General features: G+C 42.5%; 1 protein-coding gene across 19 annotated transcripts in view; it reads right to left on the bottom strand.

Annotated features, from left to right (window-relative positions):
* LOC307046252 (ryanodine receptor 3) overlaps positions 1–24,706 on the bottom strand; it is a 128,117-nt gene that overhangs the window by 35,001 nt on the left and 68,410 nt on the right. For 11 of the 19 annotated variants that reach the window (XR_013810119.1, XM_079692574.1, XM_079692577.1 and 8 more), the window contains 18 exons: positions 23,574–24,381; positions 22,109–22,309; positions 20,659–20,761; positions 19,973–20,104; positions 7,465–7,738; positions 7,166–7,280; positions 6,495–6,648; positions 5,567–5,670; positions 5,319–5,454; positions 4,894–5,080; positions 4,649–4,757; positions 4,447–4,567; positions 3,818–3,987; positions 2,895–3,115; positions 2,556–2,646; positions 1,786–1,926; positions 624–787; positions 422–500 (listed from right to left, as the gene is read on the bottom strand). Coding sequence is in view for 18 of the 19 variants with exons in the window: in XM_079692574.1 (XP_079548700.1) it covers positions 422–500; positions 624–787; positions 1,786–1,926; positions 2,556–2,646; positions 2,895–3,115; positions 3,818–3,987; positions 4,447–4,567; positions 4,649–4,757; positions 4,894–5,080; positions 5,319–5,454; positions 5,567–5,670; positions 6,495–6,648; positions 7,166–7,280; positions 7,465–7,738; positions 19,973–20,104; positions 20,659–20,761; positions 22,109–22,309; positions 23,574–24,381 (3,310 nt within the window). In the remaining variant the exon portion in view is untranslated. The remainder of the gene's footprint in view (positions 1–421; positions 501–623; positions 788–1,785; positions 1,927–2,555; positions 2,647–2,894; positions 3,116–3,817; positions 3,988–4,446; positions 4,568–4,648; positions 4,758–4,893; positions 5,081–5,318; positions 5,455–5,566; positions 5,671–6,494; positions 6,649–7,165; positions 7,281–7,464; positions 7,739–19,972; positions 20,105–20,658; positions 20,762–22,108; positions 22,310–23,573; positions 24,382–24,706) is intronic. The other 8 variants (XM_079692578.1, XM_079692569.1, XM_079692572.1 and 5 more) reach the window with 1 other exon arrangement.

Here is a 24,706-nt window from a genome sequence, read left to right as displayed (position 1 = left end):
GCACAGAGGAGAGTGAAAGAAATCGTCAAAGTCCCCTAAGGACGTGATATAATAATTGAAAGACTGTGAAGGGATAAGACATAAAGGAGTCATGGTACATACAGTTATTGCTCTTCAGCTCTAGTTAAAAATGTCGACAGATGCAACAAAGCAGGCTTAGCAGTTGGCACAAAAAAAGAGCAGGGTATTTTTACACAGAGACTCGCAATTGTTAGCGTGCCCAGAGGATCCCTTTCAACAGTAAGAAAGAGGAAGCATCACCAAAGGAAAGAATGCTGCTATATTGGAAAAAACTAAAATACTAACATGGCTGCTTTTGTGCTGACCTTGCTTGTATTTTAAGATGTCTTGCCTTTTTTACACTCAGGACCTGTTCAGAGTCGAATACTGTGCAAGTTAATAATCTTATCTTCGGCCTTACCTTCTCTGCTGACCATTTCTCATGGGCGTGCTCTCCGTATTTGTTGGCAAAGTGCTCAAGCTTCTCTGGAAGAGCAATACTGGTAAAAAGGAGTGAGACAATTAGTCATGTTGTGTATGCAAATGTGTTTTAGTGTTATCACAAATATGATATACAAGTCATGCTGATACTGCAGTTTATATTAATGTCAAACAAGGCTTACTTAGCAGTACTGATGGGTTTGGGGTCAAAGTTGCCCTGAGCATCTACAGAAACTGGCTTCTCCACTGTGGTGCTAATGGAGGCGTCCACATAGTCCGGTGGCAGAGCTCCAGCTATGGCACTGAGGCAAGGCATGGCCATCTTGAATAGCTCTGCGTCGTAATTCTGCATGGTGAGAGAAAGAAAGCTACGGAGTTAATGCAAAACAAGTAAGTGTTTTTATTTTGAATCCATTGAAAATAGGACTTGAATAAAGCTATTAGGATAATTGAGCCACAGAAGAGACGTTAATGAAGAATTCTTCTAAAAGCTAAGGAGCCAGCGTGTTAGAGGCTTTGGATCAATGATGACTGTAGAGATATTGATGTTTTCAGGCCGCCCCTCTGCACAGCCTCCTTTCATGAGTGTGCATTTAGAGAGACGTGCTGATTTCTGCCACCTGCATTATCAACAGACCTTAAGTTATGTGTGCCAATGTGTCCCTCGCTAAATCCATATTTATCAAGATGATGATGAATACGTTGACTTTCATTCAACTGTTTATCATATTTGAAGAGCATTTGTGGGATTCGACGGGATCCCTTAATGTCAAGTGAGATTACAGACCTGGTGTTGCATTTTACAAATCGGACCTTAATTGACTTTTGCCAGAACATTCAGGCTAAAATTTCATTTGTGAAACAGTTGGCGGGAAAAAGGTTTTAATACTCATTTTGACCACAAGAGGCTAAAGTGCACCAGTACCCCATGTTCGAAACGGGACTAAAAGCATTAACGTTCTCTTCTAGGTGAGTTTTGAATTTCTCCATTCACTGTAAACACAATGTGTATGAATTGTGTGTAAGAAAGTTATGTAACATTACTGTCAGGTTCTTTCCTACTTGTTTTGCAGATATAAAAACTACAACTTATTAATATAACAATTACATGTAATGAACCCAGGAGGAAAAGTCAATATGAATCTGACTAAGACAAATTTATAACAATAATTTGTTTCCCAAATTGCCCCTCAGGGCTTCTGTAAAATATAATCTTTGACAAACGTTTTTAGTTTATTTTTAAAAGGAGTAGACATCAGTCTTTTGAGAAACACGTGTAATGCAAAAGTCACATGGAAATTGCGAAGGACCCTAATAAGAGAAAAGACTTGAGTGAGCCCTCACCCTCTGGGACAGAGAATCAAACACTCCCCAGAAGATTTTCTTGGTGAGCAGCAGTTCATCCTCGGATGCTGTGCCGTAGCTGCCCCAGCCCGACGGGAGGCAGTAGTACTTCCAGTTCTGCTCATAGTGGTTGGTGAGCAGCTGGAGGACACACACAGGGCAAAGGTCAACACAAGCAAAGTAATAAACAACAGTTTTCTGTTACAAGCAACGCATATGTATCCTTTACCAATGCTCCCAACACATTGAGCCGTTATAAATCCTTGTGGAACACAATTTCACAGGCTAGTCACAATATATTACATCTTCAGTATTTTTCCCATGTCTTTCAGACGGATTGAGTGGAGCGCTGGAGCCAACAAGCCTGTAATCACAAAGTCCAATACTTCATCCCCTTGTTTTTCCTCCTGCAGCGGCCCACTTCTTCCACACCGGATGATTAATACTGTGGCTGTGTTAGAAAGGCTCACCTTTGAGTGTGTATTTGTGAGCGTGTCTGAGAGACAGAGGTGTACACCAGTATTATTACATTAAAAGGTAAAAATGTAGTGGAAATAAGATGTTGGTACGTCCCCCTACAAACTTAGAAACTGAGGTCGTTAAAAGCAACCAAGCAGTGACCCCACAGGCGCAACAAAGTGTTGAAAAGTACAGAAGGAAAGACATTAAACAGCTAAAACTGAGGCATGGAAGAAGACCGACGCGCTAGAAGATATAAAGGCAAGATTTAGGATTTAAAACATGGTAAAAGTGAAGAAATTGTTGCTCACTCTCAGAGGCATCTTGCAGTAATCAGTCAGCAAGGGCACGTCAAAGACGAGGCGGTGCAGGAGCTGCTGCAGCATGGAGGGACGAAGGTGCCTGCAGAATAGGGCGAGAGAGATAAGAGAGCTGCAGCCTCCAGCTGCCTTTGACCAGAACTTATTCACTCTGACCACTTTTGTGACACTGATTTAAGAGGGATATCTTAGGAAACCATGCCCTGAGCTATAATAGAGTAAAGTTAGAAAGCAGGATGCACTGCCGATCTTTTACAGCAAACTCAGATATCACTAAAGCCAGGAAAAAGCGTCTGACTCCACTAAAAGAGAGTCTGTAAGAACACTCACTTGCAGACGGCCAGCAGGCACTCCTCTATGGCGTCTCTCTGGGCCTTGGTGAGGGAGCGGCCCTTGGAAAGGCGGTAGATGGTGTGCAGAGTGGAGTCGATGAGAGTGGCATAGTGCTCCGTGCCGGCGAAGAGAGGGGCGCAGCGGGTGAGGAGGGGGAGCATGGCTGAGCCGATGAAGCGGTTCATGGCCAGGGCTGTCTCTGTGGTACAAAGACAATCCTGTGGAAGGGGAGGGTCACCGGTCAGACATCAGGTGGCAGCTGGGGCAAAACTTAAACTAATTTAGGATAGTAACAACCTTTTTCTTTAGAGAAAATGTTTGTTGTTGTTTGTTGGCTATTTAATGCTACATCCTTACTTGGTCTGATATGTCAAGTGGCTCATGTAAGCAAACTTAACATAAACATTGCTGAGCAACTCTAAAACCCCTTCACTACGTGTGCTACTCCTAAACTATTTCTGTATTAGCATAGTCTTGCAGAGATTTTAATGACAATATGAAAAAAAAAAACGTCCCTTGCTGTCTTTGGCTGTGATTCAAAACAAACACTGCAGTGTACACATAGTTTACAAACAATTGGACTCAGCTCACAAAATAGCTGACTTCACTGCAGGCTAGGTGCTCAAAACGACTTTCAGTCCTTCGTGTGCTGCTGTGCTGTAAATACAATTGACGATGATGATGATGGCTTCATTTAAGCCTTAAGTCTGGACTTTATTGATTTGAGTTTAAAGTTCTTAAACTGTTTGTTGATAAGAACAATCACTTAAATTAACCGATGATGAACTTCAACCTTCATGAGGATCACCTCATAAAAGTTTTCCTAATATAATAGATCCTGAGAACTCTTTGATATGGTTCATGTTACAGACGCCAGCTGTTTATAACTTCTCTCCCATGTTGTTGTAGGCTTTGCCCACCGTATCCAGAGATGTAGCCGCCCTCAGGTCAGGAAGAAAGCCCACTTCGAGGAGGTGAAGCAGAAAGCTCTGGTCCTCGATACCATACACCCTGTCCAAAAACAGCACCATGGGGGCCTTGTGGTCCGGACAGAAACAGGCAGACATGTCCGGCTCAGTCACTGACCCATCTGGGAGGGAAGGAGACAGGAAAAGGAAGAAACAACAAAAAGAGTAAACCACTCAGGAGCAAAAACACCCCACAGTGCATAATAGAAAGTCCTTTCTGATTAGAAAAGCCATGTGTATTTATTAGGTGGCATGTAGCAGCATGTGAAGGAGAGTTTTGGGCTCCCTCTTGGCCTGCTGACAGAGTTTGTGTGGCGCAATCTGGGCAGCAAATCTAGGAGCCGAGTCTTGCCATGCTTATGCAGATTAATCAATAGAGCAGACAGCTCGCTATAGAAATGATCAGGCTGATTAAAAAGGCATGAGCAGTGAAATGTAATCAATAACCTTCCGCCTTGCTCTGAATGTGCCGACTTTTGTCAACCATTGTACCTCCACGTCAGCTGGATTCCCTAGCATGCACAGGAAGAGGATGTGTCCCATGATGCTGTGTGTGTAGTAAGAGTGATCATGACCAGTACCTTTGTTGGTGATTGGCATTTTGAGCGGTATGCTGATAATTCCCACAATGTCTTCAGTCGGCACCAGAGAGCGCAGGATGGCACGAATACGCAGAGCTTCACCTTTCCCCTTGTTGATAAGCTAAAAAAGTGAAAAGGAAGTAGAATTATGGGCATCTGTGGGAAAAGCGACAATTAAATTCATAATTTGTATCCAACGTACATGCATCTCCGGTGCGCAACGTCCCAACAGGTCGATGAGTGCAGAGTAGAAGGACATGATGGCATTGCCCATGTGTACCACCTCCTCCTCATCGTCACCATCAGCAGACCTAAGAGTGAAACGGAGGAAAACGTTTCTAAAGGGCATCACAGTAAAGATCCAAGCGAGGGGGATAAGCTTATCTCTTCAGGATTGTAAATCCTCAGTATTGATCTGAGAATTTTTGCTTGATCTTTCCGTCTTACACATCAGAGTTGACTCCGTGCACAGAGCCCGGCAGGTCCAAGGCCGGCGTCTCAGAGATCTTGATGGCTTCCTTCATGGCAGCCAGCAGGCCGTTCCCCCCCTCCCCCCTCAGGGCGGGTCCAAAACACTCTGGGCGACGGATGAGCAGCTTGACTACAACGCTGGAGTTCTCCTCCACGCTTTCGCCTGGAGCATAGACATACAATCATAGAAGCTTATACAGTGCATATAATAAAATAAATTATTAATGTCCCCATAAAAATACATAAACACACCACTATGCCTAACATTTAGCTTTGAGCAGGTGAATTAAAGTCTTTCAAACACAGTTGGACCTTTGGTCGCTTTTCTACTTGTTAGGATAGAAAACAATTATAATAATAAACAGAAAGAAAGAAAGTCCAGATCATAAATGCAGTCTTACCATTCACAAAGACAGCAAACCGCAGGAAGGAGAGGTAACGCTCCCCCTCTATGGGGTTCCAGCCGATGTCTGGATAACCTTTAGCTAAGAGTATTGGACAACTCTGGAGCCCACATCCTGCTAGGTAGGTGACCACCTAAAGGTGCAGCACATACATAACTTCACATTAAAGATCAATACTTATCCAGCTTTAGCCTTTTCTTCCCAAGTTATTTTAAATTGGGTAACAAAAAAAGGGAGAGTCTTACCTTGTCCAGATCAGGCTCCTCCAGCGCCAGAGCAAGGCCGTTGTTGTCCATCACCGAGGAAGCAGCCACGTCCAGAGGAGTGGAGCCCCTCATAGCTGGTGAAGCTACAATACAAAGCACAAGCATCTAACTTTAGTATTAGATTGAAGCCTGTGTCTGTGTTTACATGTCAGCCAACAGCAGGGGGTGGTGTTGCCACTGGTAGCTGATGTGCCAGCATCTGGTTAACATCAGTGTTAAAGGAAAGTGTCCTGTACCAATTTGCTATCGACACATATAATATTATGAGGTCAGGGGTCACTCAATATTTGGTGTTAATAGGAACCCGTTTATGTAGCAATGTAAATACTATGACCATCATTGATACTGTGGTTGTAGCTTTTTCTAAATGTTAAGTCCCAATCAGCTCTAGTCTTGGATTACTTGTAGTTACCTGCTTATTTAGCAGTCTGAAGTGTGTGTGTGTGTGTGTGTGTGTGTGTGTGTGTGTGTGTGTGTGTGTGTGTGTGTGTGTGTGCGTGTGTGTGTGTGTGTGTGTGTGTGAGATTGGGTGCATTCAGGGGAGACACTCTCACCCCCAAGCCGGGAATCATCCATCTTCTAACAGAAATTTGAGATGAGTCGCTCTCTCTGAATTCTCAGCACTCCGACTCACAATTACACACACGTTCTTCAAGGTGCAACACTAATATATGTGAGCTCATAGGCACAGCTCAAGTCCTATGATGGCAAAAGGGATGATTACAGTGTATCACACAGAAAAATGAGAGCCCTGGCTGTTTTCGATTTTGTTTTCCATCCTATGCACCATCCATCTTCTTTAAGAACATTCTTTAGCTAGCATGTCTAGTTAAATAATGTTGTTACTCTAAAATCTAGATATTAGTAATAGAGTCAGCTAAACAGAGATATAAACAGGAGTACAGACCTAGGCCCACACTGCTGTTCTCCAGCAGGTAGCTGAGGTGGTCGAACATGGCTTTCTGGTTCTGGCGGCTGATCCGGCAGAAGTAGCACAGGAAGCGACAGCAACTGGCCACCATTTTGGGAAAAGCAATTTCCTGTGAAATGGCACATAAAGACTAAGTAGGGTCAAAAACATTCCCTGGTTAGATTATAAAACAACTGAGATTACAAAAAGCATACAAAATATAAATGTATTCACAGACTATTATCTTAATGTCGAGACATTGCTAATAGTCACTCAACAAAAAAAAAGTAATTTGATAACAAGTGTTGGGAGATTTATACAGGGTTGCAGAGTTGATTGTAATGACTTTCTCCAGGCTTGTTACAATAAAGTCCCCCCTGCATGTCTTTGTTCCTAATTAAAGTCTGAAAAGCCTTCACACACTGCCACGCTCACTCTGCCCTCTCTGCCCTCCATCCCTAACTCTGATGCTGTCAGCCTGAGGAGAGAGCCCACCTACTGGGACCCCGTCTTCATTAATGCACAGTTACAAATGATAACACACAAAACTGGACTAAAAGAGAAACTTTCTCAGTGAGAAGCATCGCTCTTGGCGCAGTGAACTCTGTGGGAGCCTCTTTAATGGCCTGTGGAGTTAGAGAGAAATATAGAGGTAGAAGTTGTTCAACCTGGGACTTGTGTCCTCCGAGCACATTGACCATGACCTCCATAACAGTCTCATGCATGCCCAGGATTCTCATCAGGTTGGGGTGCTGGTAGAAGACTTTGTTGTTCATGATGTCACTGGAGAAGATACAAGACATAAAAGATAGTTAACATTCACTGAAAACACAAATGCATTTTAGCAGTGCGCAAAAATAGTTTAAAACTAAAACTAGCAAAGCAAGAAATATTATGATTTACACATAGTATAAAAGTTGATTTGTGATGCAATTAACAGAAGTAGGGCTCCTATAAATAAACCTACGCAAGGCCATCAATCATGAGCTTCTCCTCCTCTTTCCCCATGCGCACAGACAGCAGAGATCTGATTTGACCGAGGGCGGCCAAGAGGTTGATGGTGTCCTGGATGGAGGCAGCGCTGATGGTGTAAGTCTTCCTCATGGCCCGGAGCAGCTCCCCGATGCTGTCGTACTGCCTCCTCAGCAGGCTGAACATCTTACGGACCAGCTCAGAGTCCAGGATGTGACACTCCTGGGCCCAGCTGACCATCGTCTGAGAGATCAGCTCCTTCAGATTGGCTGGAAAGAAAATGAATAACTATGAGAGATAGTTTTCTAAGAGTCACTTAGTATTTGCTTTCAATAAATGTCTCGGACTGGCAAGAGACAGATTTAAAAAGAGAAGAATGGTCAAAAATAGGTTGAGATATCCTGGTTAGTGGTCTGAAAAATGCTACATTTTGCAATACAAATATCCTTTGACATTATGTTATGTAATAGCAGTTAACCCTTGAACACGATTTACAAAATAGAAATGACTCCCATCCTTTTACAACTTCAAAAATAAAATAATTTAAAATAGTTGAAACAGCAGCAACATTTGTCCACATGGCAGTGGATAAGCTGTAAACACAGTTGTATGGTAAATGCGTTTAAAGGTCCCATGTCATGCTTTTCCGGTTATTATCCGTCCCCTTGTGTGTTATGAAGGTTTTTATGCATGTAAACGGTGTGCAGGGTCAAAAACCCTCAAAGTACACCTTGTAGGGAGTAAAACTCTAACACAGAAAATACCTCCCCAAAACGCCTCGTTGGAGATTTCTCATTTTCCATTGTTTACTTCCTGGGTATCGCTACGTAGGGATACCCAGTAGCCACGCCCAGAGCTATGGCCGCACCCTCTGCCAGCCTTTCACAAAACAAAGTTTCCCAAACCTTTCAGCGATTCATATGTATCATATGTACAGCGTAGGGCACTGAAGAACGATGATGTTCCTACTTTGTTTGGACCAGCGGGAGATTCGGGTACACAACCTGTAAGCCTTATGAAGCTTTCCAGCCAATTGGTTCACAAAAGGGTTCGTCTCATGAGGCTTCATCATGGGCTTCATTTTAACACAAACCCCCCTGTTGGTCAAAGTGTGTAAAACAGGCAGATTGGACATCTCAACAGTGTGCTGTATCTCATACCGAGTTCCCAATGAGTAAAGCCTTAGAATAACTCTAAACAACGAACATAGAATCATATTTTCATGTTAACAATATTGTTTTTATTCCAGTTTAATGATTGTGATCGAAAAGCCTATAAGGAGGCTGGTAAACATTGCAAAGAGGGATTTGTATTCCTTAATAATATTTGTAAACTTAACCATGTTGTAGCCTGAGAAAAACTAAACCATATCAAAGAATACATATATTAACTACATTATCTCATTTAGCTGTAGCTTTTATAAAAAAACAAAAAAGACTTACTGACCAGTCGTTGAACCAGGTATCCTGCGGTTGTAAGTCAACTGCTTTCCAGCTGAGCCACAGCCCACACACTGAGAATGTATCTGAAAACAGTTTAGACTATTCATTTCTGTATTTATTCATTTATTTATTTATTCATGTTTTTATTCCTACATCTATTTATGCTTTTATTTATTTATGACATGTTCCGACCTCTATATGAGTGAGGGTCTGAGCTCTCTTAATTCCATCGTGTCACCGGGCCCGGGTACAGGAGGGGTAATATCGTTCTTATTATATATCCATGGGTATTATGAGCGTTGTGGTTCAACCGATCTAAAGCACTTTCTGAAGCAGTCACGTGGTATCGACAGGCAGCGAGGCTTCGTTTGTCATCGATGACGTCACTGGCCCAAAACGGCACATGCCTCGATACAAGCTTCATAAAAAGCTACACGCTCCGAAGCCTCGGCGCAATACGTAATAACACCACTACCTCATACATGCCAACCTTTCGAAATCCAAAAGAGGTAGGTTTGCGCGCGGCAAATATGCACGCCCAAATTAAGTAATCAGAAGAAATGGAACCCCAGTAATTACATGTATAAACCATGTATTTAACATATATTGCATCCTTTTATGCATTTTTCAGAAAAAGTGGTAGTTTGGTAAACAGTGACATCAACGACATGTTTGGTCTGTAAAATGTGCAAAAGTAAAAGAATGGGAGATAAATATCCCTAAGTCTCCGCATTTTATTATATTTTTAATGTGTTTCTGGTCCTCTTTCAGTTGAGACAGTAGATGAAGGATGTGTCAGGATTTAGAACTCTTGTGTGAACATTGGATAAAGCCAGGTTCATATTCTTGTTTCATGTTGTTGACATATTAGAGTCATGGCTCGGTACTGGTGAGTCCAGCGCCTTTACCAAACTTTTACCTCCAGATTGCTGCCATTTTAACTCTCCACGGACTTCGGGCCGAGGCGGAGGAGTAGCTACAGTTTTCAGGAGTGATTTTAAATGTCAGCAACTATCGCCGTCATTCTCTCCTTGCAGCTTTGAACTGAGCGTGTTCGAGCTCGGCCGCTCTCACACAGTGCTGTGTGCAGTGGTCTATAGACCTCCTAAATACAATAAGGACTTCCTAAATGATTTCTCTGACTTTCTGGCTGAAATTATGCCGCAATATGACCGTGTCCTTATTGTTGGGGATTTTAATATTCATGTTGTCCTGAGAAAACTATGGCAAAGGATTTTTTAAACCTCGTTGATTCTTTTAGTCTTGCTCAGTATGTGTCTGGCCCCACGCAAGAACGCGGACACACACTTGATATTGTTTTATCATATGGTTTGCCTGTTCTTAACTTGGAGATATGTGACGCTGTTTTCTCAGATCATATGCCTGTTTTATTTGATGTTACACTTGCCTGTACTACTGTCAAACCGTGCACTGCTGCCCGGCTGTCTGGTATCATTAACACTTCCACTGCTGGTCAGTTTTCGGCCGTGTTTAATCATGAAAACGGTGTTATCCATGAGCCTATGTCAAACACTACGGAGGAGCTTAGCTTATGGTTTCACTCCACATGTAAAGCTGCTATGGACACTGTGGCTCCATTAAAAACAAGGCATCTCAAAACTAAATCCGAGCCTTGGCTAAATGCCACGACTCGGGCTGCCCGACGTGAATGCCGTAGAGCTGAAAGAAGATGAAATAAGGACAAACTACAAGTCTCTTTGTCTTTCCAAATGCTGAGGCAGTGTTGGCGTCTCTATCAAAAAACTGTAAAAGAGGCAAAAATAAAACATTTCTCTGACATCATTCTTTTAAACTGTCACAAACCTCGTGTACTATTTCAGACAATAGATTCAGCTCTTAATGCCCCTCAGACTACCTGTGTGGAGACCTCCCGTGCAGTCTGTGAACATTTTCTTCAATTTTTTATTAATAAAGTCACTTCAACTAGGACTCAAATCATTGCTCCATCAAACGACACCTCTGTCTCTGCCCCCTGCTTTGCTGTTTTTGACCGTTTTGAGCCTATGACTCTGTCTTCTGTGCAGGGGATTGTCTCCAAAATAAAACCCTCTGGTTCTCCAATCGACCCTGTCCCTCCTCGATTTTTTAAAGAGGTATTCCCCACTATAGGCCCTTTTGTTCTTGACATTTTTAACAGCAGTCTGCTCACAGGGGTTGTTCCGGAAAATTGGAAACATGCCGTTGTACAACCACTTATTAAGAAACCTAGTCTGGATCCCACAGTTCTTGCAAACTTTAGGCCCATTTCCAAATTGCCTTTTATGTCCAAAATCCTAGAGAAGATTGTATACAGTCAACTTCTCGCTTTTCTGGAAGAGCACAAGGTACTTGAGGTCTTACAATCTGGTTTTAAAACCTTACACAGCACGGAATCAGCTCTTTTAAGAGTTTTTAATGATATCCTTTTAGCAACAGACTCAGGTGAATGCATTATCCTTTTACTCCTTGATCTAACGGCCGCTTTTGACACAGTGGACCATGAGATCCTGATAGCTCGTTTGGAGCAGTGGGTGGGCATTAGGGGCAAAGCCCTCGAATGGTTTAGGTCGTATCTGAATGGTAGGACTTTCTGCGTCAGCCTTGGGGACTCTGAGTCCTCGTCTGCTCCTCTCTTTTGTGGGATTCCACAGGGCTCAGTGTTAGGCCCCCTGTTGTTCTCCCTGTAATTGCTCCCTCTTGGGTCCATTCTTAGGAAGCACGGTATTGCTTTCCATTGCTATGCAGACGATTGCCAAATATATGTGCCACTTATAAAGAATGACTCATATTCAATTAAACCGCTGTTAAACTGCCTTGAAGACATTCAATCCTGGATGTCATGCAACTTTTTAAAATTAAATGATGACAAAACCGAAGTGATGGTTTTTGGTGCCCCTCGGACCACTCCTATAGACCTAGGACCCCTTGGCCACTCCACCAGGCCTACCATCACAAATCTTGGGATAAAGATGGACCCTGAACTCAAGCTTGACAGCCAGATCAAGGCAGTTGTTAAAAACAGCTTCTTCCACCTCAGGCAGCTAGCCAAAATAAAGCCTTTTTTAAATAGTGACCTCTTTGAAACGGTAATCCATGCCTTCGTCACCTCCCGCTTGGATTATTGTAATGCAATATATATGGGGATAAGTGCATCCTCCCTTGCTCGCCTGCAGATGGTGCAAAATGCAGCAGCACGGCTACTAACTGGCACACGCAAATACGAGCACATTTCCCCCATTTTATCTTCGCTCCACTGGCTGCCCGTTCCTTTGAGGATTCATTTTAAAACTCTTTTATTTACTTTTAAAGCCCTCAATGGCCTGGCCCCGCCCTACCTCTCTGAGCTGTTACACAGCTACATGCCCACTCACACTCTCAGGTCAGCCAATCAGTTGCTCCTGAGGGTGCCAAAAACAAAGTCTAAGCGCAGAGGGGACCGTGCTTTCTCTGCTGCCGCCCCTAAACTGTGGAACGACCTGCCCTTGCTAACCAGACAGGCTCACACACTGTCTGCTTTTAAATCCCGTCTTAAAACCCACCTCTTGTCCTTAGCATTCGGAAACAAGTAGATTGTTGCTGTTATTGGCTTTGAGTGGTCTATTGTTTTTATTATATGGCTGTTATTATTGTTTTTATTATTACGTTTATTCTGGTTTGTTTTGTGTTTGTATCTTGAATTTTAAATGTATTTATATTATGTTGTGTGAACTTATCTCTCTGTACAGCACTTTGGTCTCAAGGTTTTAAAGTGCTATATAAATAAAGTTGGATTGGATTGGATTGGATAGAGTCAAAGGTTTGCACAGAGCGAAATATCTTTGTGTTGCGCCATAAATCAGAAAATACTGCATTAAAAAAGTAATTTCCTGCATTTTTCTACTGATAAAGTGTGATATAAATAATGTACAGGCTTTCAGATTGCCGTAGTTCACTAAACAGAGACATTAACGACATGTTTGGTGTTGAAAATGTCAGAAAAAGTGAAAGAATGGGAGATAAATATCCCCAAAATGGTATTATACCTGTATCTTTAGTGTGTTTGTGGTCCTCTTTCAGTTGAGAAACTGTAGGTGAAGGATGCTTCAGGAAAAGACCAAACTCTGGATGTCTTTCAGTCGCCAACATGTGTTTTCGAGACACTGATATTAACGGGGAAATCCTGCAGGACTCAAATGCGTCTTCTCTGTTCCCCTAAACTCATTTGGGAGTGATTACCCATCAGCCCCGGGGGTGCAGAGGAAAGGCAGTGTTACCCCCGGTCTGCACGTTGTTTCTCTTTCAGAAACACGGAAGACTGTTTATATGATGGGATCACAGACACGCTGCAAACGGTGTCCGACAAAAGTTGAGTCCTGTGTCTATGTAGTGTCATTTTTATTTGTTATAGTTTGGGAAGATTGAAAATCGGTAGGGAAAGCCAGCTAAGTCGGTAGGCGGTAGAAACATGTAAAAAGCGGTAGATTACCGCCCAAATCGGTAGGGTTGGCAGGTATGCTACCTGTAAGTATTCATTGTTGTTTGTGTGTTTATGATGTTTAAAACAAACAAGGTATCTACACGACTGTTTAAATAGGTAAACGTTTTTCCGGCTACTACATCAGGATCGCGGAGAAATGCTCTCCGTAGACCCATTCTCACAGCGTTATAAACCTTTTTCTTTCTCAATATCAAGCCACACTTATTGCTTTTACTTCGGGTGTGAGTGTTTGTGTGTGCTCAGGATGAGTTTTGCTTTTTCTCACTGTATCGCCGACACGGAAGCCTGTCTGCTCCTCGCAGCAACAAGTCTCTTACGTCGCGACCAATCAGAGCACACTGGGCTCACAGTGAGGAAGGGGCAGGAGCTCCAACAAGCCGTTTAGGACAGAGAGTGAATACCGGTGCTTTACAGCAGGGGTGGGGAACCTTTTTCCTCTCAAGGGCCATTTCAATTTTTCCAACATCCTCCGAGGGCCGTACAAATGATTGACCTCTGCTTAAAAATACTAAAATCACAGCCCATTCATTTCGCCTTTCTTTCATGCTGTGCAAAGAAAAAGCAACCTCTTAATCCAGATATTTTACCATGTCTCGCGCATGCATTCACGTGCACGGTTGTGGCATTACCACCAAAACAAAAAGATATGGACACAAGATGTGTGCAAATGTATTTAGTTTCCTATCCATGTGAACATGATTTAAGTGGGGGGAGACCCAACCTCCCCATGCTCCCCCGGGAAGATTTTGTTTGTATAAGTTAAAAGCATCAATCTGGTGCACTTTGAGAGCAACATTATGAGATCTATGGATACATCAACATCCATATGAAACAGAACTGTAAGCAGATTTTTCTTTATGGATATTTTACACATCACTCCCCTTTTAAACTGTATTCTTGTTTATTAATAACAACTTTCTTTTACTGTCATATAGTATTTTATACCTGTTTACTTTATTCTCTTGTTTTTTATAACTATAATGATCATATAAAGATGTGCCTTTACCTCACTGGTTGTAGAAAAAGCTTCTTATATTCGTTAGCATAGCTAGCTAACCAGATGCTAATAACAAAGAAGTTATTGACTGTATGATCAGTATGACAGATTGATAGATCGCAACTGGGCTTACAACTAAAGGCACAGCCACGCAAAAAGTGCAGCATGTGTACGGCTCCTTATGGATACTGCAATTTGTGAACGTGCCGGAGCCGCGTTCTGGTGCCCTCCGTCAGAACTGCACCCCTGTCAGACGAGACATAATACCACGTGATGACACGTTAGGCTCGTGTTGTGTTCAAGGACCCTGACCTTGGCCAGGAAAAACAGGCACTCGCTTGTTTAATTATTTTGCGGTCTAGATTTCTTTAATTTTTTTCTTTTTTGCGTGTGTTTATAAATTACCTCGAGGGCCGTACCAAATGGTCTCGCGGGCCGTATACGGCCCGGAGGCCGGAGGTTCCCCACCCCTGCTTTACAGAGATGCTGTATGAGAAACCAATGTGAGTTTGGAAAATTGCACAGTATAAATCTATTTTAGTATACCTCAACAAATGGAATTATGATCAGTAGAAATGGCCATGACATGGGATCTTTAAAACATTCAGCACAGAGATGCTGCGCTTGGAATGTCAATAAAAGCAACTTGGCTTAGCTAATAGTTGTAGTGATTAGAAGCTGGTTTTTCAGTATCACAAAAATACATAATTTACATTTCCGATAAATGGCAGGGAATGTCATTGTGACTGATATAAGGTAAATCCCTAACACTAACATAATAAGCTGAAAGATTCTAAATTGTGTTGAAGAGCTGAGGTAACTGCGGAGCTTGATAATAATTCTCTGTGGGTTCATCAAAACAGGTTAGCGCTCTCTCATTACACACAGTCATCTGATCAATTGTTTGAACGGATATAGGGATTAAAACATCTTACATTTTGCAATTTAAAAAGGGGAATATAGATTAACACAATACAGGCTCTTTTTAAACAGTAAAATTAGATTAGCCTTTAAAATAGCATAGTAACGTAGCATAGCATGCTGTATTGTCTTGTAATCTTTACTGCGTATCATTGGATTTAAGAGGAAAATATCCTATAACCTTCCTTTCATTAACCGAGGTGACACCACGGCACCTCTGCCTAAAACACACCACCGTTTAAACAAACACACACACACACTCAACACAAAGCTCTTTTACACAAATGTTGAAAGGGCCTCCACTTGACTGGGTGCTACCTTTTCTACACAAGCCATTTTTGAGTGCTAAAACTCAACTCAAAGGCTGACTTCCCAAATTGGCTCTGTGATGCAAATAAGACCTTGAGCACAGAAAAAAAAGAGACAGAGACAGCTCCTTCAAAGCCTTTCAAGTGGCTTGAGTCGAGCTAATAGGACTGCACGCGTGTATCAGCTACCTCTACGAGCCCCCCGCTTCTGAGGGAGAGGTAATCAGCTGTGTTTGCGAGCTCATTCATGAAAAGGCCCATTTCCAGCGAAGCGGAGAGGAAGGCGGCCCTGTTATGCAACAAATAGGGAGGGAAGTGGTATTAATAGTTCTGTGTAGTATGATATTCTGCCTCTGTGGTCAAACTGAGACGTCTGTTTGGACAGCTCGTATGTAGGTTACCCTTAAGGCTTCATTAAATCTGGATCAATAGGGTGTGTGGGTGAGGGTGCGCACATATATTTGTGAGTATTTTCTTAAAGGACAAAAATTGTCAGTTTATCACAAAGAACCATAAAGATGGAGCCATTTATGTGCAATTGATTTCCTTAAAAGTATTGCAATTAGGTAATTGTGTTTTTAAGACCCCTGTGTCTGTGAAGCTGATTGGATCTGTCTGACTATTTGACACAAGGCTGTGTGTGTGTGTGTGTGTGTGTGTGTGTGTGTGTGTGTGTGTGTGTGTGTGTGTGTGTGTGTGTGTGTGTGTGTGTGTGTGTGTGTGTGTGTGTGTGTGTGTGTGTGTGTGTGTGTGTGTGTGTGTGTGTGTGTGTGTGTGTGCGCGCGCGCGCAAGGACATAGACAATTTAAACCAATCCCGTCGGCGATGGGTGTCACAGCAGGTGCCAGCTTGGTCCAAAATGAGAAGCCACATTTCTTCCCCCCAGCCACTTCACCACACCCGCCTCCGGTTCTGTCACACCATCAAACATGCTCGCTCGTTCCGTCTCGGCCTGTTTTATTCCCCCCGAGCACTTTGCCCTCACTACACCTCAACTAACAAATCAGACTTGTGTTACATTGATGGAAGCCAGCATTTATTTTATGGCATAAGAGTTCACATAGATTCCTATGCTCCCACAACACACATTTCTTCAAGGCAAGCCATCATGTCTGAGCATTAAATGCTTCTGGTGGATAAACCATTCATCAGAGGAGGAAAATTACTTCTGCACCCCTCTTACTTCATCTCTATTAAATAATGGCCAATACGACGGCGCCTTTTGTATCTCCAGGGTCTCACTGTGCAAGAGGAGGAGTTATAGTTGTAGTATCAGCACAGAATATATCATGTCATTCCTAATCTGGCCATTCTACTGCCTCCTGGCTAACCATTTTCTTACATGAGATTTAATTTTCAATATGAGCCCATCATGGGCTACTTACATTCCTACCAACAAAGAAAAACGCATCCAGTTTCAAGAAAATGTATAAACCACATGTATACCAAACAAACCATTCATTTAATAAAACTATTCCCATCATCCTCAGCTGTAATGTCTTTGGTGCTTGCTAGCTTAAAATGTAGCACATGTTAAACTAAGATGGTGAAAATGGTTAACATTGCTAATCATGTTGGCATTGTCAACCTGAGCATGCTAATGTTAGCATTTAGCTCAGAACAGCCTCTCAGAGCAGTTTAACCAAATGTCCCAAGGAATGAATATTGTTGATACTAACATTGTAAAACACTGGCAAGGGCTATCTTTGCTCAATAAATTGCAAATGAGTGAAAGGAGACAGAAACTGCAAATGCCGTTTGAATGCAATCCTCGCTGCAAGAGGGCATATACTGCATATACTGTAAACTGCAGTGGGAGACTTCAACATATTGAACCAGGAAAAAATATACATTGCTGTGAGAAAAAAAAACCTTGATATGTCTCATTAAAGGTGAGGTAGGTAATTTTGGAGAAACCAGCTCGAGTGCGCTAGAATTTGAAAATACACAACGGAAAAAATCTGCCACTTCCTTACAGAGCCCCTCCTCCAACACACACATGACCAATGAGGGCACGAGATAAGTTTGTGCACAGATGGAAGGCTGACAGGCAGGTAGGCCATCCAGTTACTTTAGCCGGGCCGGCTAAAATGATTGGTCGTGCTTTTTACAGTAATACGGCTTCCACAGATGACATTTTTTAATGGATTTTTTGTCAAAGCACTTAAGATATTCATAATTGCTATCTGGATGTTAAGAGCATTCCATGGAATGTAACAAAATGTGTATCTCGAGCCGGTTTCTCAAACTTACCTACCCCACCTTTAATGTTATATTAAGAGGATATTAAGCTGGGTAGCAACCTGGGCACATAGATTTGCTCCCGTTTGCAGAGAGTCTTTTTGGAAGCATGTCGAATATGAATCAAAAAGCCAAACAGTACCTGTTAATCTACAATGCAACTGAACGGAAAAGTGAAAAAAGGTAAGGCCTTTAAATCAAGCTTTAACACTTACTATACACGATATAAATTAACAACATCAAACAAAGAAAAAAAACACTTTAAGCAGTAAGACAATCGGTCTGCTCTAAATTATTCCACTCCCTCTGTTTGATTTCTGACGCCTCCAGCTGTTGCAGCCGTCACCACACACCAGCCTTCTTATCAATCAGCCGGCACAGAACAGCCTGCAGAGACCACCACCACCCAAAGCACTCTTTAAAGGAAAAATACACACTCCTCTATTTTCATCCTGCTTGCTCCTGGGAGATCAGTGTGGTGGTCTTATGTGCGCTACATCAGGGTCAAACCAAATCTCTGTTGGGAGATTGCCTTTCTGCGTCAGGTAGCTGTTTCATCTCAATTAAAACTTCTTGTTGTTGGGATAATTTCCAAGAATAGACTGTATGGGGTTGTCCAGATTCTTAAAAATAACAAAATACCCGTTGTGTAACTCCCTATATGGGCAATTAAATGCAGACATATCTAGTTTATTGCCAGAACAGGGTCATTTTCAAGAAAGGTCATATTTTAGAGAGGAATTACTGGCATAAATAGAGACAGATGGTAATAAAATAAACTCAAACAGTGATGCTCAAATAACACATTGTCTTCCTCATTGAAGGCCAACAATACAAAATAAAATGCTTTTTCTACCTGTTAGGTAATCATTTGCAATCAGCTACTTGATTGGTGGTCCCTATCACACAGTGGTACTTGAGCTAGAAAATTGGATACAACTGGTTCTGCATTCAAACTATTGTGGCAGCCCGGATATTGAGTGGAGTGATTGAAAAGTTTTTTGTTCCTGTGTGTGTGCTCACAATTGTGTATTTGTTCGTATGTGTCTATGGGTTTAATCAGCTGAAGGATTTGGTTTTTAATCGTTTTCTCCTCTCATCGCTCCTCTTTCATCTCCGGGAGCGGCTGACGGAAGATGCTCTTCACTCTGAAGCCTCTCTTCCACCCAGCTCCATATTACCATAATGAAATTGAAAAGAAATTGAAATGGAAATGACTGCCACCCGGTGACTCAGTCCACATAACACCAGCAGACAAATAGAAGAAAGAGTGAGGGTGCTAGAGCTGCAATTCAGAGGTCCTGCTTTTAATTCTTGCCTCACTTCAAGTGAGGAACACTGACAGAGAGCTTGTGACCATAAACAAGCACAGTGTAGTGGAGTCGTGTAAATGGATTATGGGAGTAAGAGCTGGTGCTTTCACAGGAAAGTAAAAGAAAAGTAACAGATGTTGCACAAGTAGTCTAGAAGCAACACTTTTTTCTTGAACAGTTTTAGCTATTTGGACTAGGAAATAACCATAATAATTCAATTTGTTTTGTATTGTTTGAAGCAGGGTTTTATAAGGAACTTATATATAATCATTGTATAACCTAGAATGTATACAGTGGTCGGCACTGCCCCAGTTTAGAGAAGCAGACAGGAGTAACGGCATGGAAACTAAGCATTGTACTGCTTTGTATGGGGGTTGAGAAAATGTATTTTAGAAACCTAAAAGAAAGGCCCACCTCAAAAGAAATCAATATAGGTATAAAACTTTCGCTATGTCTAGATTAGAATACGCTTTCTGACAGAGGACAAGCCGCTATCTATGCTCTCTTCAGAGCTACCAGACTACATTGACAAAAACAGGCATTTTTAGTACCTCATACAGCCCCACTAAAAACAATCCAATGTATGCCTTTAACTGCTTACTGAGCCCTGTTTCAGTATGTTGCTATGGTTACAATGCTACAATTGGAAGAACACTTTCTCTAATATGAAATGAAATCAGCAATAAACTGTGAGCCATTGCATACATAAAAAACATTCATCTTCATCCTCTTCCTTCAGACCTGGGTACACTGATGCAGCATGAACATGATTGCACTTTTTTAAAGTAATAGAAATGTCCTCACATGGTGCAGCTTGCTGTTTCTCAGTGGGCTCCTCTGCCTTGTGAGACTGGCCTTTGATCTTGTTCACCAGCATCAGGAGGCGACCTGTGATCGATGTATCTTGCTCGTATTCGTCTTCCTCCATAGGGATTCCTGCACAACACAGACAACAATGCTATACACAGTACATGGAGCGTAAAGCGGAACAAATACCCCTGCTCTTCCTGTGGGGTTAACAGATATGTCATGTGTATGATGCATGGTAGTGATTGTATGGTATGTCCTTTTTCTTATCAATTTAAAGTTTTCTTTGAGTGTGTTTTAGTTGCCATGGCAGGATGGAACTATATGGCATGATTGACACTAGACATTAGATTGGTTGTACTGTTGAGGTTAGGCAATTCAATTATTTATCAAAACATCAAGATGTCAGAGCCGTGTGAGAGGCATTGAACTATAGCTCTTGTGCCAGGAGACCGATGCAGAGGAAAAAGAAAGCAGAATGGCAGCTCAAGCAATCAATAGAGAAATCACTACATTTTCAATAATACCAAATCTATTTTTGTCTATTTTAGCTTTCAATCCACGCTGCTAGTTCACGCTGCCTTTGGAAAATAACTGCAATAAATTAAACTGAAGCGATACAAGATAACGGCTTCAGGTTAATGCATGCAACATATTGAACATAATCAAGATCTGCATCTCACCACAGTGTAGCTGCAGCTGGTTGTGAAAATCATACAACTGCTCTTGGATGCCTGATGGACACGGACAGTCCTCGCCCATACTGAAGGTCAGCAGCATGTTGATCTAAGGGATGGACATAAAAAGCAGACATTCAGATACATAAACAATACCTGGTGGTTAGGTTTTAAAATATATCTGAACATTATGTTATCTCATTCACAGCAGGAATAAAAAAACAGCTCAAGAGGCTAATTCTCCCTCAGCACTGACAGACCAAAGGTCACTATGACAGTCATTAAAGTAGCTGTAAAGCGCTCAAATCCATCTCCAGCTGTGACCCCAAAGGGATGCTGAATGTGTGTGTGCTCACACTCACTGCAGCAATGACACCACAAAGAAGAAGGATGAATTTGCCTCGAGGCTTTTTGTTCAGCGCACACAAAAGAGAGTGCTTGCAACATTTTGGAGCGAGGAGCAGCTCACATTCACTCTTGGGGCCAAAGTGAGGCAATTTTTACAAAACTAAATCTAAAGGAAATCTTAAGGGCGGACATAAATTAGCCATGTATGTGGAAAATTACAGAAATGATGTAACAGCTCCGTCTGAATTATCCAGTTTCATGCATCATTTGAAGCAGTGAGCCTGCAGGCTTTCTTTGCGGTCAGTTATGATAGATTCATGTAAGCTTTGCTGTAAGATTCATCAGCTCTAAATCTCACGTTAACTTTCTGTGGCTGATTTTCACCCAAAGGTCACATACTGTATGCATCAAAAAGGTCACATGGCAGACACGTGAGAGTCATCAGAATTACAGAAATTAAGTGAAATACACAGCATTAAGATGTAACAACAGTACAGTATGTGAAAAGAGGTCTTACAATACATCCCCACTCGTGTGGAGTGCCCGTCTATAGCAGTCTTACTTAATGGTAAACAAGTAGATAAAACATATTTCAGTTGAAAATCTTGAAAGTAATCTTGCTTTACATAAGAGAGTACAAATATTTTTACGACAGTGTGAGGTACAGTAAGTAGTTTGAATGTGGTTTCCCTTTGTCATTTGTTAGCATAGATGAATGGTTATGTCATCAGTAGTCATACCCTAATAAAGAACAACAAAAACACACTAACATTTAAAAAATGTAAAAATAAAAGTAAATATAATAAAATGCAATAAATGATACACCGGGACACACAATACAGATTGAGTATGTCTTTAATTTCCTTAAAATTAATAAGCTTGCCATTTTAATATCCTGAGGTGGTGAGTTGCACAGTTTAGGGGTGTGAAAACAGGTAGGTATTCACTTGCTGAGACACTGGGAATTGATGAACCACTTTTGGTATATCACAGACAATAAGATGGTGACTTGAAACTGAGTAAGTGTGTACATCTTTTCTGAATCAGTGTTTCTAACAAGGTTTACATCCTCCCCAGCAGGCCTGTGGTGATTATGGCATCCTCTCACCTGCTCTTGAGGCGGCGATCTAAACTCTTTGGTCTTCTTGGCGGTGACAGCAGCGGACATGTTGAGGGCCAGCATCAGCTCGTTGTAGCGAAACTTCTGGTTGTACTGAAGCTTGGAGACAAAGCTGTCGGAGAAAGACACGATGGCTTCGATGCGATGCTTCAGCTCGCAGTCGCAGAAATAGTGAAGCAGCTCACACATCTGGGGAGCAGACAAGGGGAGGAGACGGACAACAAATAACGTTTCATCACAATTGCGCTCCTAGATACAGCTGTTAGAAACAAGTCTGTTAGGAATACACACAAACAGCCATTTGGCGTTACACCCTCCCACTTATTAAAGGTCCCATGACATGGCCATTTCTACTGATCATAATTCCATTGTTGAGGTCTACTAGAATATATTTACATTGTTCAATGTTCCAAAGTCACATTGGTTTCTCATGCATCTCTGTAGTATGTGTATTCACTCTCTGTCCTACACGCCTTGTTGGAGCTCCTGCCGCCCCCCCCTCCCTATGAGCCCACTGTGCTCTGATTGGTCAGCTCGGCCACTCTGTTCTGATGAGTCCACCACCGTTACAGCGGAACATCAGTGATTATGTGTTACAATGGCGTTAGCAACCAGAAAATGACCCCAGTAATGACAAACAGATGAGAATGCTGCGTGGGGTCTGGGTGCCGTGTTGGCAGGACGTTGCGGGGCTCGCTGCTGCAGACAGTGTGAGCTGGATTACTGGGGTCGTTTCCTGGTTGCTGCGTGGGGTCTGCGAGACAGTGAGACACCGCAAAACTCACCTGAACTCAGCCTGAGCACACACTCACAGCCTGGCTGTGAGTGTGTGTCAGGCTGAGTTGCGCAGTGTATCGCTGTCTCAGGCTGAGTTCAGGCTGAGAAATCTGCGGAGCCGCAGTTGAGTCAAGATAAGGCTGAGTGAGTGTGTGTGTGTGTGTGTGTGTGTGTGTGTGTGTGTGAGGAGCTCCACGGATTGGTCCATTTGAACCTGGGCATGGTTACGTCACCATGCTCAGGAAGAAAAAAATGGAAAAAGAAATCTCCAACGAGGCGTTCCGGGACAGCATAGACAGGTCTTTTCTGTGTTAAGAGTTTTACTCGCTACAGGGTGTACTTTGAGGGTTTGTGACTCTGCAGACCGCTTACATGCAGAAAAAGCTACATAACAAACAAGGGGACGGGTAATAACCGGAAAAGCATGACATGAGACCTTTAAAGAGACATTTAAGAGATCATTTGTTTCAAACAAGTCATTTCATATATGACTGAGTTGTGAATAGGTCTATTACAGTGGCGCGGTTATGGAGCATGTTATTGAAAGCCTTTAGTCTTTAGGAGTGAATTTGCACTTGTAGATGTTCATTGATTTGACCTCTTTTACTGATTTACCTCCAGCTGTTTACATGAAGGTTTAACACATTTCAGATGATTTTATTTGTGCTTTTATCACCTGTCGCTTGACGGGCTCAGGCAGCCTCTTCTCCAGCAGTCCTTTCATTGGCTGTTTGGCCTCTTTGGCGGCCTCCTCTTCTCCAGCTTCCACTGCCTTGTCTTCCGCCCCTTTCAGTCCTTCTTTGTCTGTGGCCCCCGTGCCCCCCTCCTCGCGTGTCTCTCTGAAAACATTGGGGTCGATGAGCAGCAAGATCTTATGGACGTCCTCGCTACCTAGCACGCCCATCGTCAGCAAGGTGCTGATGAGTTTCAGGATTGGCACAAACTGGTACTCCACCCCTCCTCCGGCAGGGTCTCTGATGTGGTGGCCGCCACCCTGAACGGCCTCCGTCAACATTGAAATGGATTTCTCCTTCAAAGCGTCCAGGGGGATTTGGGGGCTGTAGAGATGTTGTTCTCGTTTGGTGCTGATGAAACACGGCGGAGCAAAGTTGAGGCGGGGTTTAAGCGAGGTGCTGAGCCCCACCCCTGGCGGGAGGTGCTTTTTGGAAGCATTGGAGAAGAGGCGGATGGAGCGCGTCTCAGCCGTGACCGGGATGATGAACTCATCCTTCATCATGAGTCGTGCCTCCTTCGCTGTCTCCAGGTGGATGCTGATCAGGACGTTGTAGAAGCCTTCACGTAACATGCCGGATAGGTACTGGTTGTCGATAGTGTATAAGAGCTGTGATTGGTCCAGGTGGCTGCAGAGGGCGTGGGCCACACGGGTGTTGCCCAGAGCGCAGAGGGCACAGTAGAGCTTCAGGGTGTGGTAGTGGAACTTCCTCATGTCCTCCTGCTCAGACAGCTCCATGATGTCGACACACCTTTTAAACAGAAAATAAGTATGTTTAGAGGCTAGAAACTGTACTGTAGGTGTTTTTCACAGCACAGGATAATAATAATAAAGGCTTCTCAAAGGTTCCCTGTTGGGATGTTGATCTCAAGTTGTACTGTTTTTATATTACTTGTTTTATGAGAAAGCAAATGCGATGTTGCCATGGAATGGTTACCAAATCACTTTTTTTTTATGTGAAATCAAGTGAAAGTGCACAGTTTATATTTTATGTCCATAAAGCTTAAACATTTTATGATAAAAAACATTACGGTAATTAAAATCATATAATATTATATGACTGTAGAATTAAAAAA

This window comes from Notothenia rossii (genome assembly GCF_949606895.1).
Source record: "Notothenia rossii genome assembly, chromosome: 7".
Classification (NCBI taxonomy): Eukaryota; Metazoa; Chordata; class Actinopteri; order Perciformes; family Nototheniidae; genus Notothenia; species Notothenia rossii.
Note: the sequence above shows the minus strand (reverse complement) of the source record. Positions and strands in the feature narration are given on the sequence as shown.